The sequence below is a fragment of the Arachis duranensis genome, chromosome 8 (genome assembly GCF_000817695.3).
Source record: "Arachis duranensis cultivar V14167 chromosome 8, aradu.V14167.gnm2.J7QH, whole genome shotgun sequence".
NCBI classification, from domain to species: domain Eukaryota; kingdom Viridiplantae; phylum Streptophyta; class Magnoliopsida; order Fabales; family Fabaceae; genus Arachis; species Arachis duranensis.
The window spans coordinates 14,865,615-14,881,380 of NC_029779.3; the positions used below are offsets into that span (position 1 = coordinate 14,865,615).

Here is a 15,766-nt window from a genome sequence, read left to right on the forward strand (position 1 = left end):
TGCTGATTCATAAATTAAATTCATAATTTAATAAAGTTTTGAGAGTGTGACGTACTTGTCCTTTCTAAGCTTGAAAGCAATCCTTGTATTGGAGAGATTGAATCCTGGCCATTCATCCAAATGCTCGTATATTGCATAGGTATAGAACCCCGACGACCCACTAACCATTACAAACCTGTTTTATTTTGTTTTGTTTTGTGTAGACAATTTATGTATTATGGACAAATAATAATTAATATAAAAAGTTTATATAATTATTATATTTTAAAAAATGTTCATTTTAATTTTAGTGTAAAGTCAGATATTTTTCAAAATATAATACCAGATTAAATCAAATATGAATTAGAAAGTATTCTTTGAAGGTATCTATTATCTAACAACTAAAATATAGGCTGAACTACTTACTAATAAATGTTTACAAGATCCAAAATTGTTTTAAATATTGCCGTAAAAAACAGAATAAAAAAGGAGTAATATCTCAAATTGATCTTTAATAATTTTTGTATTAAAAAAAAAGTCTTTTCCCAAAAGAAAATTGAGAAATTAATTTTTAAATTTTTTAGAATATCAAATAGATTAGCCTCTAATAATATAAAAAGACAAATTAACCTCTAATATTTTAAGAAAGTGATAAATTAGTTTTTAATTTTTTTTTTTATAAACATCATGATTAAAATATATTAAGAGTAAGCAATTACACTGTTAGTGAGTTGACAAAGTTTGTTAGAATCACACACAAGATATGAACTACCATACTTATCACTATAAATACTCTATTCTCTATTGTAGTAAGTGTGATTAATATACTTCTTATCAAAGTAATATAATTTCATTTTTTCTCTAATTCACTTTATTCTTTTCTTCTCTTTCTAATTTCTGTTTCCTTTCTACACTAAGTCTCTAATATCTTTCTTGGTATCAGAGTATATGTTCTGATTCATAGATCTTGTTAATCCAACCATGACTTCTGCAAATTCAAGTTTTTTTACTGTTTCGATGAAATCGAAAATAGCAATTAATACTATTTTCCTTCAAATTATAAGACAACAACTTTGTATTGTGGAAGCACCAGGCTCTTGCATTTTTTAAATCAAATGGCCTCAAATATTATCCTAACATAAAGAAAATTTCTAAGAGATACGAATTTGAAGAGGACAAGCTCGTCGAAATTGAATCGAAAGAGTTCTGCAGTGGGAGCAGGATGATCAATTTCTAATGGCATGGTTCTTTGTCTCAATAGATCCGAGCTTTACAAGCTTACTGATGGAGTGTGAATTCACATGCAAGATTTGGTCCAAATTATATAAATATTTTTCGAAGAGATTGAAATCGTAGGTGAAACAACTGAAAACGCAGGTAAAGGCTGTGAAATTTCAAAGTTCGGTGTCCGACTATATGGCACGGATCAAGAAAATTACCAATGCTTTCTCAACCCTAGGAACACCTCTGTCCAACGAAGAGTTTGTTGATGTTGTGGCTCAAAGTTTAACCGAAGATTACAGTGCCTTTCTCACTAAAGCTAAGACAATCACCGAAAGTGAAGTAGAAGTGTTGCCAGTGAATCCAGATGAGCTAGTTTAGAGGTTCAAAAAGGTGAAATTAAGATCTATGCCAGTGCATCTGTCTTAGTCCAGTGAAACTAAGCCAGATTCAAGTGAGAGGCGACAAGGTCAACAATAGTACCACGATTATCAGCATCAAGGCTTTCAGGAACAGCAAGTCTATCAAGATCGAGGTCAAGGCTTCAGAGAATAATACGAATTTACCGATACTTTTTATGTTCATACCTTATCTGTTATCTGTCAATACCAAATTTAATCTCTCATAGTCTGAGCCTGTAATGAGATTGTTGTTGTTGAAGGTCAGATGATGTGAGGTACCAGTGTCCAGGTACCAAACCTTATCGGTAAGAAGAGTGGTTGGTGGTGCAGCAGCTACGAGAGCCTTAGCCTGCTGACCGTGTGATAAATGTGGTTGATGGAACGAGTAAGATGGAGGTGCAGGTGAATGAGACACAGAGCCATGTGGATTCAAATAGTCTTGATTGCACCTATGGAAGCACTTTCACACTGTGTGACCAACTCTCCCGCACAGCTGACACTTCTGGAGCCATAGAAATTGGATCGACCTCCTCTAAAGCCACATCCTTGGAACTTTTGGCACTAAACTACAATTTCTTAAGAACCTTTAGTTGCTCATGTTTTCATCAACTCAGACATTACCAATCTTAAAGTTTAGTTTCAAGCCCCAAAAATGTCTTTTCCTTGGTTATTCATCATTCTACAAGATTTTAGATGCATGGACAGCTTCTGAAAAGTCTACATCTCTGGACATGCGCTCTTTGATGAAACCGAGTTTCCTTATAACTTTATGTTCCCTCACACCAACCACAAACTCTCCAGCTTGGTTCTGCATCTTTCCACCTTCACCACCATCTCTTTCATACCAATTGCATCCCTGAGTACTCTACCTTCTCCACCTCTATATCCTACTCCTCCTGTTTGTGTGTCTGACCCTTCCCCTATCCCCAGGTCATCCAAGTTATTTCTTAGTATTTGGTGCCATTCCCACCTAATCCCAGGTTTCAGGGACTATTGCCAATACTGATTATGTTGATACTTGTTCTTTACCTAGCAAACAAATTATGTTCCTTGTATTTCTGTGTTTTTCTCAGGTACTGCAAGATTAGCTACTAATGCTGGAGCTGCACCAGCCATGGATCTTGGCCGCATTCACCCTACGGTGACTAGGATTAGAGCTGGTATTTTTAAGCCGAAAGTGCTAGCATCTCTGGTTCCAGAGCACTAGCCATGCCCCATTGGAAGGCGGCAGTGGATGAAGAGTATGCTACTCTCTCATTTGCCACAAACCTAGACACTAGTTCCGACCACACTTGCTATTGCTGCATTGAGTGTAAGTGAGTTTTTCAGGTGAAATGTCAACCCGATGGCCGAGTACAAAATACAAAGCAAGACTCGTCACAAAAGGGTTCCATCAACGAGAGGGGCTAGACTATGATAAGGTTTTCAGCCCGGTGGCCAAGCCGGCCACTGTGCGGATTGTCTTATTTGTTGACATAACTTTTGGGTGAAAAATCCGGTAGTTTGACTCAACAATACATTTCTGAATAGGGATTCGTCTGAAATAGATTACATGGTTCAACCTGACAGCTATATGTTTAGTTCAAGATTGGTTTTGCAAACTTGACAAGGCACTTTATGGCCTCAAGCAGGCTCCTCAGGCTTGGTTCCTCAAGCTCAATGAGGCTTTAAATAGGTTTCGTTTCTCTAGCATCATGTCGGACCCGTGCCTATTTGTTCATCACTGCTCCAGCTCCACCATTTACCTACTCAGCTATGTCGACGACATTCTTGTAATAGGAAACAATCCCTCTGAAGTCAATACTCTTATCAAGCAACTTGATGTAGTTTTTACACTAAAAGACCTGAGTGAAATGAGTTCCTTTCTAGCGCTTGAGGCAGTAACAACCTCAAATCAGTGTATGATCTTGTGGCAGTCTAAATATATTAATGATCTTTTGAAGCGAGCACACTTGGCTAATGTGAAACCAGTTGCAACCCCATGATAAGTAGCTTAAAACTATCTGCAGCTGGAGACACTCCCTGCAAAATCTTTTTCTCTATCGCTCGGTTATCGAGGGTGGACTTCAGTATGTCAGATCACACAGCTGGATATTACCTATGCAATCAACAAAGTCTCGTAGCATATGCACTCCCCGTCTGAGCTGCAATGAAAGGCAATCAAACGCATTTTGCGATACTTGGCTGGTACATCTGAAATAGGGATCCATATTTATAAAAATTTGGAGTTCTACATTATTGCCTTCTGTGACTCAGACTGGGTAGCGGACCTTGACGATCGAAGATCCACCACCAGGTACTGTGTTTTCCTAGGCAATAATCTCATATGCTGGTCGAGTAGGAAGCTAGTTGCTGTCTCACACTCAAGTGCAGAAGCAGAATTTCATACTTTAGCATAGGCAATGACTAGGTTCATATGGTTACAAAAGCTGCTGTGTGAAATGCATCTTCCATCAGGTCCTATTCCATTCTTTTTTGTGACAATCGAAGTATCGTACTGATGTCGAAAAATCCCATCCTTCACCATAGGTCCAAACACTTTGAAATAGACCTGCACTTTTGTTCGTACCAAAGTTGTCCAACAACAAGCTCATGTGGTTCATATACTTTCTCATGATCAAGTGGCCGATGTGCTAACCAAGCCAGTGTCTCAGGCACAGTTTCTCAATTTCAGACCTAAACTTTGGGTAGCCTCGCCACCAGTCTCTGGTTGAAGGAGAATGTTAGGAGTTATATAGAGAAAGCAGTTAGACAGTTTGTGAGCTGACAGAATTTGTTAAAATTTACACACAAGGCATGAACCACTATATTTACCATTATAAATACTCTACTTGCTATTGTAATAAGTGTGATTAATATACTTTTTTATGAAAGTAATATAATTCTATTTTTTCTCTGATTCACTTTACTCTTTCTTTCTCTTTCTCACATTTATTTTCTTTCTATTCTAAGTTTCTGGTACCTTTTAAGATATTAAATTGTCTAAAATTTTTTATTTGTCATGGACTAACTTTTCAAATATTTTTATAAGGTTAAGAGATTAATTCGTCATTTCTTTATGTTAGAAACTAATTTATACTAGAATAAGTGATTAAGGGTTAATATAAAATATAACTAAAAAATATTGAGACATGCATGCTATCTTATTCTTAACTATATATAAAGGGAATACGACATAGATTGGTTTTCAATTTTCTATTTTAAAATATATTTTATTATATATAATTCTTAAAAAAAATCCTTTTTATTATGTTAAATACTTGAATCCAACACTTTTGACTAAGTTATAAACAATTTACCATTCTAATTAATTCTATTTTTACTATTTTATATATATTTTATAAATAAAAAGTAAATCAACAGACACATTAATGCCTATNATTTATTCATAAAAACTCTAATATTATGGATAAATTTATTTTTTCAAATAAATAAAAATATATAAACGAGTATATATTTAACACGAAAAATACAATAATACAGGTTTAATTATTCTATTTTTTATAGTTTTGTAAAATTTTTAATTAGATTTTTATATATATTTTTTCTTTTAATTGGGTCCTGCACCAAATTTTTTTTCAATTAAGTCTCTTTTGATAGTTATTGACTTAATTGTATAGGGACCCAACTAAAAAAAAATTGATACAAGAGCTTAAATAAAAAAAAATATAGAAACTTAATTAAAAAAAAATTAATACAGGATCCAATTAAAAAAAATTATAAAACCTAATTAAAAATTTTACCAAGATTAATAAACCAATAATATATATACAAGCTATAAAGTCGAATTAAAGAACCTTTTATCAATGTTGAGTGGGGGATACAATCCCTGAAGAGAAGAATTCCACATTCTTGTGAATGATAGCTCCACTTGTTCCTCATTTTCCACTATCACACTCATATTTGTAGCTTCCATTCTGCACAAAACATTCTCAAAGTTTTACTTAATTACACATGACTTATTATATTTCTTAATAAAATAGACCTTAATTTTAATGTAATGATAGTATAAAATATTTTATATAATCGTATAATTATATCTATTTTTTTAGATTATTATTCACTTGATTAATATAAAAAGTAGTTATTTTTACTAATTAAATACATGTATAAAACTATTTTACATGACTGTATATCAAAATTAAATTTAAAAAAATAATACAAAATATAAAATATAAAGCCGTGAATCGAATAATCTCACATTCTCACCTGTCAAATTCACCTTTTTTCCTCTTTGACTTACCTTCATCCCACACCATATCGAAGTACCTACACACATTGATTCCAAGGAAAAATTAATTAATTTCTTATTTCTAAAGAAAAGAAGAATTTGTTGTTGCACTTATCGAGTAACATTCGAAAACTATATTAATTGTTACCCTCGGTTAGATTCCTTGTTAAGAAGTTCAAGCAAATTGTCGATTCCATTATACCGAATCTCTGTAACAAATCCTTCAGGATTTGATATAGTGACCTCAACTATGCCATTATCCATAACCACCTGCGCCACGCCAAAAAAAAATTAAATTTAAATTAGTGAAACAAATCAAATCATAGTTAAGCTGAAAATAAATAAATAAATAATTTTGAAAAAAATTGGAAAGCGCAGAGAGAAGAAGACATTGATGAAAGGAAGTGGATTACATGTTTATCGTGAATGTCCAAGCGCATCCCTGAGGATCACACACTATAAATTAGTCTCTTCAAATTCTGATGAAAAAGAGAAAGAAGAAGAAGAAAAAAAAGAGAGAAACCTGATGAATAGGTAAAAGAAGAGATGAAGAAGAGGAAGAGGAAGAAGAAGTAGTTGTTCATAGTTGTTGGTGGTTGAAAAACGTTGCTTTCTGGTTGCTCCTCGTTACCGTTGTTTTTGTCTTTGTATTTTCATTTTGTCTGTTGCTCTGAACTCTGAAGAAAAGCCATTTATGTCTTCTTCATTCACATGGCTATAGCTATGGCGGAAAAATATGGAAACTCCTCCTTTAAGGGTAAGCATTTTAGACATACCTGAATATATTATATTTATTGTTTTCCTTTTTGTGAAAATCTCATTAGATTTATGTCATTAGATAATATATAAATAGTGAATTTAAAAAATAAATCAAATTAAATTTTTTTTACACTACATAAAAATTAATTCAAAAAAATAAATATAAAAAAATATTTTTTTATTTTTTAGATTCCTACTTATTTTCTTAATAATTACTATTAAGTATCGAACTTTTTAATTTTAATATGGAGAGATGATTGATGTATAACAGGTTTATGGAAGTATATGGTGTTTCATAAGACTGCGCAAGACAAATCGGACCGTCTGATTAGAGGTACTGTAATCAAACGGACTAAGTACAAACAGTACAAAATATTTTGGGTCCGATTTGTGTACCGACTCTACGTAGCAGACGGTACAAAAAATTCTAGAACCGATTTAAGTACTCACGAAATTCTGCTCCACAAAAATCAGATGTCCGATTTGTATTCCTCTCTTTACAATGAAATCAGACGGTCCAATTTTTTCCCACAAAAACCAAAAATTAAACGCCGTCATAATAGTATATATCTCTCCAATATTCCATAAGTCAACGTAATTCACATGTCAATTTCATATAAAAAAATTAGCCTCAAGTATTAAGTTATTTTCTTTCAACATATCTGTTAAAAAAATATTAAGAAAGGTAATTATTATAATAATAATATATTGTATAAGTAGATATAATTAACTGTAAATATTTAAATACATGGTATTAAGCCATTATAATTTTTTAACAGTTATTGGAAATTTTAATACTATTTTGATTAGAAATGGATATTTATTCTAACATTTTAATCTTTTTTTTTCAAGAAAAAGATAGATACGGCGTATTATGCATATGAAACATTTGATTTGGTTTGACTCTATGTTGTATGTATTAATTGATATTTATCCTTTTTTTTTACTGTTGATTTTTATCATTCTTGATAAGAATAACACTTAGGTATTTGATGTTTAGCTCAAGATTTATTAATTAGTCTATATCCTTCTATATTCTTGATGTTATAGTGTAGTTATATATTGACTACAGGGGAGTACGTCATGATTTGTTTTACCAAATAGAAAATTTTCTCTTTTCTCTCTCTTTTGATATTGTTATCAAATTTCAATAATCTCTTCATGGTATCAAGAGCCTCGTTTTTGTACATGATCCATGGCTACTAGTGCTGTTAATTCAGATTCTTCAGTAACCTCTTCCTCTTCTACTTCATCGTTCACTCTACGATCTTTTGATCATCCCATAGGTGACAAGCTCAATGAAAATAATCATAAAACTTGGCAACAACAGGCTTTGGCTGCAATCTTTGGGCAAGCCCTTGAGGATCATCTACATTCTAACAGAAAACCCTCACAATTTGTGTCCGAAACTGATCGAGCTGCTGGTATTATATCAACCGATTACAAACGATGGAGGCAAGAAGATTACAATATTATTTCTTGGCTTCTTGCTTCCATGGATGAATCCTTCAAGAATAAAATGATAGGTTGTGTTTTTGCTTCTGATATCTGGAACAAAATTGAAGATTATTTCTCAAAATCGATTCGATATAGGGTCAAGCAGCTAAAAACTCAGCTGAAACTTATAAAGAAACAAGGTCTTTCTGCTGCTGACTATGTCTCAAGAATCAAGAGAATTGTTGATTCTTTAGCGTCTTTAGGTTTTCCTTTGACTACTGATGAACATATTGATGCTCTTTTGGAAGGGCTCAATGAAGATTACCAAAACCTAATTAATACCGTTTCTACTAAACCTGAGCTGTATTCTCTTCAAGAGGTTGAGATGTCAATTCTATCTCATGATGATATGCTTGAGAAATTTCACAAATCTGATCCATTTCTTGCTCAAGCACATCTCACTCAGTATGCAATCCCTTCTTCATCCGCTGCTGGTAGAAGTGTTGAGGGTAGAAGGGGGCGAGGTGGAAGATTCTTCAGAGGTGGTCGTGCCTCTTTTGCTAACAATAATCGCCCCCAATGTCAAGTATGCGGCCGATTTGGTCATATTGCGTGGTATTGCTTCCAACGATTCAATCAAGAACACCCTTCTGCTTCTTCGCATTCCGCAACTCCACCCCCACCATCATCATCTTTCCATCATCCCTCTGCCTATATGGCAGTTCCTTCCTTTGTTTCTGATCCAGCGTGGTTTTCTGATACTGGGGCCTCTCATCACATTACTCCTCATCAGTCAAATCTGCTCTCGTGTTCTGAATATTCAGGTCCTGAACAGATTCATATAGGTAATGGAGCAAGTATGCATATTAAACATATTGGGAATTCTTATTTGCATGCCCTTAATTCTGAAAGATTTTTCAAATTGTAATCTTTAATTCATGCACCTGATATTACTAAAAATCTTGTGAGTGTCTCTAAATTTGCAAAAGATAATGCAGTAGTTTTTGAGTTTCATGATGATTTTTGTTTTGTGAAGTGCAAGCACACCAAGAAGATTCTTCTTCACGGTTTTAATACTGGAGGGCTCTATCAATTTCACAATGTTGCAATTCCAAGACTCACTACACGTTATCCACCTGCTCTATTTTCTGTTTCCTCTTCCAATTTTCAGCTGTGGCATAAGAGACTTGGACATGCCACTATTAACACTGTTAAAACTATTTTTCAATTGTGTAACTCTATACAATTTTCTAATAAAAATAATGATTCTATACCTGTGTTGTGTAATGATTGTGCCTGTGCCAAAATGCACAAATTACCTTTTCCTGATTCACTGACTTCTTATACTTCACCTTTACAGCTCATTTATTCTGATGTTTGGGGGCCTAGCCCCATGATTTCTCATTTAGGATATCGCTATTATGTAATTTTTATTGATGCATTCTCTAGATATACATGTCTTTATCTCTTAGTGAATAAATCTCAAGTTTTTGATGCTTTTCTGCAATATAAGGCTTACATTGAAAAACTAACTGGTCACCATATTAAATATTTACAATCTGATAATGGTAAGGAGTATATCTCCAATTCTTTTTCTTCCTTTTTACAGCAGTCTGGGATTGAGCATAGGTTCTCTTGTCCTTACATTCATGAGCAGAATGGAAGGGCAGAGAGAAAACATCGCCATCTCACTGAGATGGCTTTGGCGATGCTCTCTACTGCACATATGCCATTAATATAATGGGATGAAGCTGTTTTAACTGCTGCTTTCCTTATTAATAGACTACCCACTTCTATTTTACACAATAAGTCACCTTTTGAAGTTCTTCTAAACTATAAACCTGATTATACTTTTCTAAAGGTTTTTGGCAGTTCCTGTTATCCTAATTTAAGGCCATATAACAAAATCAAGTTTAGCTATAGATCTCACCAGTGTGTGTTTATAGGCTATGCTCAAAATTATAAAAGGTATAAGTGTTTGTCACCATCTGGTAGAGTATATGTTTCACGAAATGTGTTATTTGATGAGAATATCTATCCATATCCTCTGTTATTCTCTGGGAGCTTTGAGTCTCTCAAGAGTACTACTAATGCTTCTACAAATGAATATGTTCCTAGACCTTACGCTTTTAGGCCTCCTGATCCTGTATTGCAAGGTGACTCCATCCATTCCTTGCAGTCTAGTGATGTTGTCCCTGATATGTCCACTGATGCTCCCAATCCATCTCCTATCAATACTGCTGTGACAGCTCCATTCATTGTTTCCTCACAACCGATTCCAATATCTGGCGTAGAGATTTGTTTACCACCCGTTCAGCCTAACCCTGTCTCTGTTCCTACAAACACTCATCAAATGGTCACTAGGTCCAAGGCAGGCATTCTTCAACCTAAAGCACATTTTTCTTGCCTAAACTCTCAAGTCATTGATGTAGCATTGCCTAAGAATGCCAAATCTGCTTTGAGCATTCCTCATTGGTTTCAAGCAATGCAAGATGAATATCAAGCACTGATTAGGGCCAACACATGGACATTTGTGTCACCACTAGAAGGTGCTAAGATCATAGGCTGTCGCTGGGTGTTTGCTGTCAAAAGGTTGCCAAATGGACAGATTCAGAAGTACAAAGCTCGTTTGGTGGCCCAAGGTTTTTATCAAAGTGAAGGTTTTGACTTTGAACAGGTATTTAGTCCAGTGATTCGACCAGCCAATGTCAGGTTAGTTCTTAGTGTTGCTTTGTCCAGAGACTGGGTACTTCGACAATTTGATTTTAATAATGCATTTCTCAATGGAGAATTGCATCAAGAAATCTACATGACACAGCCCTTGGGATTTGAAATGGATGCTGTGACAAAAGTTTGTAAGCTGAATAAATCCCTTTATGGTCTAAAACAAGCTCCAAGGGAGTGGTTTTTAAAATTAAGCACTACTTTACAAGCCTTTGGTTTCTACAATTCAAAGTCTGATATGTCATTATTTATTCGTACTTCCTTTAAATCTGTTATTTACATCCTTTGTTATGTTGATGATATTATTATCACTGGAAATGATGCTGTTGAAATTGATGATATGATTAAGAAACTACACAAAATATTTTCGTTGAAAGATTTAGGAAACTTAAACTATTTCTTGGGCATCGAAGTAGTGAGGACTGCTGATAAGTTGTATTTGTCTCAATCTAAGTATATTACTGATCTTCTTTTAAAAGTAGGTATGCAGTGTGCTAGTCCTATGCCAACTCCCATGCTGTCCTCTTTGCAGCTCACAAGCAAGGGCTCTGAGGATTTTGAGGATCCCAAACTGTATAGATTTGTAGTTGGATCTCTTCACTATGAAACTATTACTAGACCTAATTTATCGTTTGTTGTTTGTAAAGTGAGCCAATTTATGCTTGCTCCTAAACTGGCTCATTGGAAATCAGTAAAGCGGATCCTTCGGTACTTGCAGGGAACAAAGGACCAGGGCCTGGTTTTTCATAAATGTCAGGACTTCAGGCTCTATGGTTTCTCTGATGTTGACTGGGCTTCAGATCTTGAGGATCGGAGATCGGTGTCTGGCTTTTGTGTATTTTTGGGAACTAATCTTTTGTCATGGACTTGTAGAAAACAAAGTACAATCAGTAGATCCTCCACTGAAGCAGAGTTCAGGAGTTTAGCTGACTGTGGAGCTGAGATTATTTGGTTCACAAATCTATTGGCTGAGCTGCGGATTAGCCTGGCTACGACTCCTACCGTATTCTGTGATAATCTCAGTACGGTTCTTCTCATTGCATTGACAAATTGATATCCAATTTGTTCGAGACTTGATTAGGCAGAGGCAGCTGCATGTTGTTCATATTCCAGGAAATGACCAAGTTGCGGATGTCTTGACTAAACCCCTGTCTGCAGCCTCTTTTGTCAAGTTTAGGTGCAAACTGAGAGTTGTTCCAAGACCAACTATCAGTTTGAGGGGGGTTGATAAGAATAACACTTAGTTTATTTGATGTTTAGCTCAAGATTTATTAATTAGTCTAGATCCTTCTATATTCTTGATGTTATAGTGTAGTTATTTATTGACTACAGGGAAATACATGGGAGTACGTCATGATTTGTTTTACCAAATAGAAAATTTTCTCTTTTCTCTCTCTTTTGATATTGTTATCAAATTTCAATAATCTCTTCAATTCTAAATACTAAATAAGTAAAAGATTAATGTTTTCCGATCCGTATCTTAAAATTTTGAGTAATTACGCAATTCAATTTTCAACTATTTTAAAAGTGTATATTTTAGTTTCACAAAAAAATTAATATACAAATTAATTCTTAAAATTTTACTCTAGTAGATAAATTAATTTTTATTTTATTTTTTGACAGAATAATTATCCAAACGAGCTTCTAAAAAATTTAAATCAGATATTTTAATCTCTAAAAAAATTAATATAAAAATCAATCCTTAACATTTTTTTTGTCAGAGATAACAGTCTCTCGTCTATTTTACTTTTACTATATGTCAACTTTTATAGCAAGTAGACGATGACACTAGTATATTAATACACTCTTTTCATTAGAAACAAATAAGGTGAATAATGATAATTTAAAATCCAAATTAAAATATTTTCTTTTAATACAAACATATGTTTTAAAATAGGACATTTTTTGATTATATTAAATACAAAAATATCAAATAGTTTCAACCTTGAATTTCGTGTAGAATAGTCTTTAATAATTTTATTGAACATTATTATTATTATTATTACTTCTCTTTTTCCAACCTTAATCCTAATCCAAAAATCTCTAATTTTGCGCTAATTTCATTACAACACATACACTCATAAACAGGAGAAAGAAAGAGAGAAAAGGAGGAGAACATAAATCAGAGGGGGAGTGATTGAAGAAGAAAGGAAGAAGAAGAAAGGGATAAGAGGGAAAAGACGACGCGAGCGGGGCTGGGTGCCGTTGTTGCCGTCACAAAGAAAAGAATAGACACATGAGAGAGATGAGAGTGAGACCGCAGACCTTCCAAGGAGAAAGAGGGAAGCGCGCGACGGAGAAGAGGAAGGAGGGAGTCCTGTTGTCATTCCTGTGCCCGTTGCCGTCGCTGCTGTTGATCGAGACCGTCGCCATCCCAATTGAGGCCATCATCATCACCAAACAAGGCAGAGAAAGAGGGCGCAAACGGGAGAGAAAAAGGGAATCTCTGCTGGAGCTCGTCACTGAGATGATGTTGCCTTCCACCACCGTGAGACAGAGCCACCATTCTGTTCATCCACTGTCATTGTGGTTGCCTCTGTTGTAGGTGGAGGAGGTCACCGGAGAAGGGATTGTTTTGTTCTACTTCTGCTTTTTGTTTTTCATTGGTTGCCGGAGTCTTTGGGGTCATGAATGTTGCCGCCAGAGTCTTCAGAATTGTTGCTGCCAAGGGCCACCACTGCTATGCCTTTACCTTGGTAAAACAAATCCCATTCTGCTTGTACATGACAACTCTTTCTATTCTTGTTCCGCTTTTATCTACCTTACTGTCTCACTTATTTTCGTGTTGTCTTTCTTGATTAATTTGCTTTTACTGTTGTTTGTTACGGGCTAGAAGTGGTAGCGATGCTGCTGTTGTTGTTGAGATTGCATCCGTAACATAGTTGTTGCTGCTGTTTGAATTGAAGTTATTGCCACAGGCTCGGTCCAAATTCTGCGTTCTTTCGTTCTATTCTATTCCAACCTTTCTCACTTTTTAGTTTGACACTTCGGGTTTAGTCTCTTCGGTCCCTTAAGACCATGCTGTAAGTAGGCTTTACATTTATAACCGTTAACCTTTCGGTTTATGTCATTATGAGTTTTTAATTATATTTATAAAACTATTGTTGAAGAACTTTGATTTGATTAGAATAATTGATTTATTATAGTTGAATAATTATTTTTATGAAGCTCGTACCATAGAAATTTTACATGAGACTATATATATTTGATGAAGTTTTATATTATTTTAGAATATTTGACTTTATTCGAATATATATTTTTGAAGCATTGAAGTATTTGTTGATATACACTTACTTTGAAATTGTGATTGAAATTGTGAATTATGTTTGAAATTTCTTATGATTAGAAAAATATGATTGGAAAAGATTTTTGATGAAGAAGCATTATCTAATTTGATTTGATTCGATATCTTATATTTTTGAAAGATCAAAAAATTATTATATTTAAAATTATATGTTTTGAATTGGTTTAGGAGGCTCGTATTAAAAAACTGTAGTTAACGACGATTATGATGTTAACTTAGATTCATCTAACTCAGATTCTAGCTAGAAGGGGTGTTGTTAGCCTAACGTGTAGGGCACACGTTAAATCTGTTATTCTGTTATGACACATAAGAGGAAAGGGCTACCCCGCCTAAATGTGTATTTTTTATTTGATTTCTTTACGATAACTCCCTTATTGATTCACTTATTCATATAAATTAATATTTTCAAACTAAAATCATGTTTATAATAATGTTTATATGGTCTCATGTGAATTATAGATGTACTGCATAGTCAATGGGTTGCAAAATTCACTATGTTTTTTTTTAAATATTTTTCAGAAATAAATATTTGATTATGTGAACCTTTCTATTTAAGAATAATGATCTGCAATGGGTATCTATTTTTTGTTGAGTTCTTAGATGTCATTTGTTCTATATGTCACAGACAAGATCCATCCATATTTTTTTGGTTTAAAATATGTAATTTTTCATTTTAGAAAGTGTAAATTTATCAAAAATATTTATAACTTTCTTATTTTTCTTATACTTGAATTCGTTAGGCTTGCTAGGGTGTTATTTTCCTGAGCGCAAGTCATGACTTATTTTGGGTTGTAAGCCTGTAACAAAGTGATATTAGAGTTTATGTTTAATTTGTGTAATTTAGAGCAAATATCCTATGGTAGGATCATAAATAGAAACGCGTCTATTTGTACAAATTATGGCACTATCAAAAGCCTATAGGAATGTCCTCTTTGGCCTCTATGTCATTGTTGTCTTCTGATTATTATGATCACATATTTTCTGCTGTTTCTTACTACTCCTGTCCTTTTGTATCCAATCTAAACTTATCATTTGGTAAATTTTTTCGAATGTGTTTTTGCAATGATTTTTTCTTTGGTTCCGGTTCGTGATTTTTCTTGTACCTAGTTTTAATTTTTTTCGATTTTGTGAATGTATACTTTAATCTTTTTCGTCTTCATTTTCTCTATGATTCCTGATGTTAAGATATCATGCATTATTTAGAATATTCGATCGATGTTTGCTATAAATTGCTATCTAATTCTCTTATAGAACAGTATTTGGATTTGTGGATTTCATGGATTTGCTGAGTTTCTGATCGAAATGCTTTGTTCTGGATTTGATAAGCGATATTGAAATTTTTCTTCTTATGTTGATAATCTTTGAAGTTATAACATAATTTTGATTTGTCTTTGATTCTTTTTTACAAATCAATAATTTTGAAAACTGTTATTTAGTTACTCAAAAAGAAGGACTATGTGATGAAACATATGAATAAAGTTGTTTGTTCGATTGGTGATTTTTTTGTTTAAGTATAGTGAATTATTTGGATGATTAGTTAGCTGGATCAAAATTCTTTTTTGATCTAGAAGTTTGGTTGTACTTTTCTAATTTGATGTTCTGGTTCTGTTATGGTTCTTTATTGCTGGACATGGCTTTTCTGTCACGGAACTATTTTCGGTTTGATAAGTTGAGAGAAAGATTGTAAACGCTTATTTTTTAGTTGGTGAT

At 33.7% G+C, this 15,766-nt stretch overlaps 1 protein-coding gene across 1 annotated transcript in view; it reads right to left on the minus strand.

Moving 5' to 3' along the window:
• The window catches only part of LOC107461085 (uncharacterized), a gene marked incomplete at its 3' end in the record, with an annotated part of 21,102 nt that extends 14,529 nt beyond the window's left edge, over positions 1–6,573 (minus strand). The window contains exons 1-6 of the mRNA XM_016079542.3: positions 6,356–6,573; positions 6,246–6,274; positions 5,981–6,102; positions 5,811–5,870; positions 5,399–5,518; positions 56–175 (exon numbers count right to left, since the gene is read on the minus strand). Coding sequence (XP_015935028.3) covers positions 56–175; positions 5,399–5,518; positions 5,811–5,870; positions 5,981–6,102; positions 6,246–6,274; positions 6,356–6,416 — 512 coding nt within the window. The remainder of the gene's footprint in view (positions 1–55; positions 176–5,398; positions 5,519–5,810; positions 5,871–5,980; positions 6,103–6,245; positions 6,275–6,355) is intronic.
• Between the last annotated feature and the right edge of the window lie 9,193 nt (positions 6,574–15,766).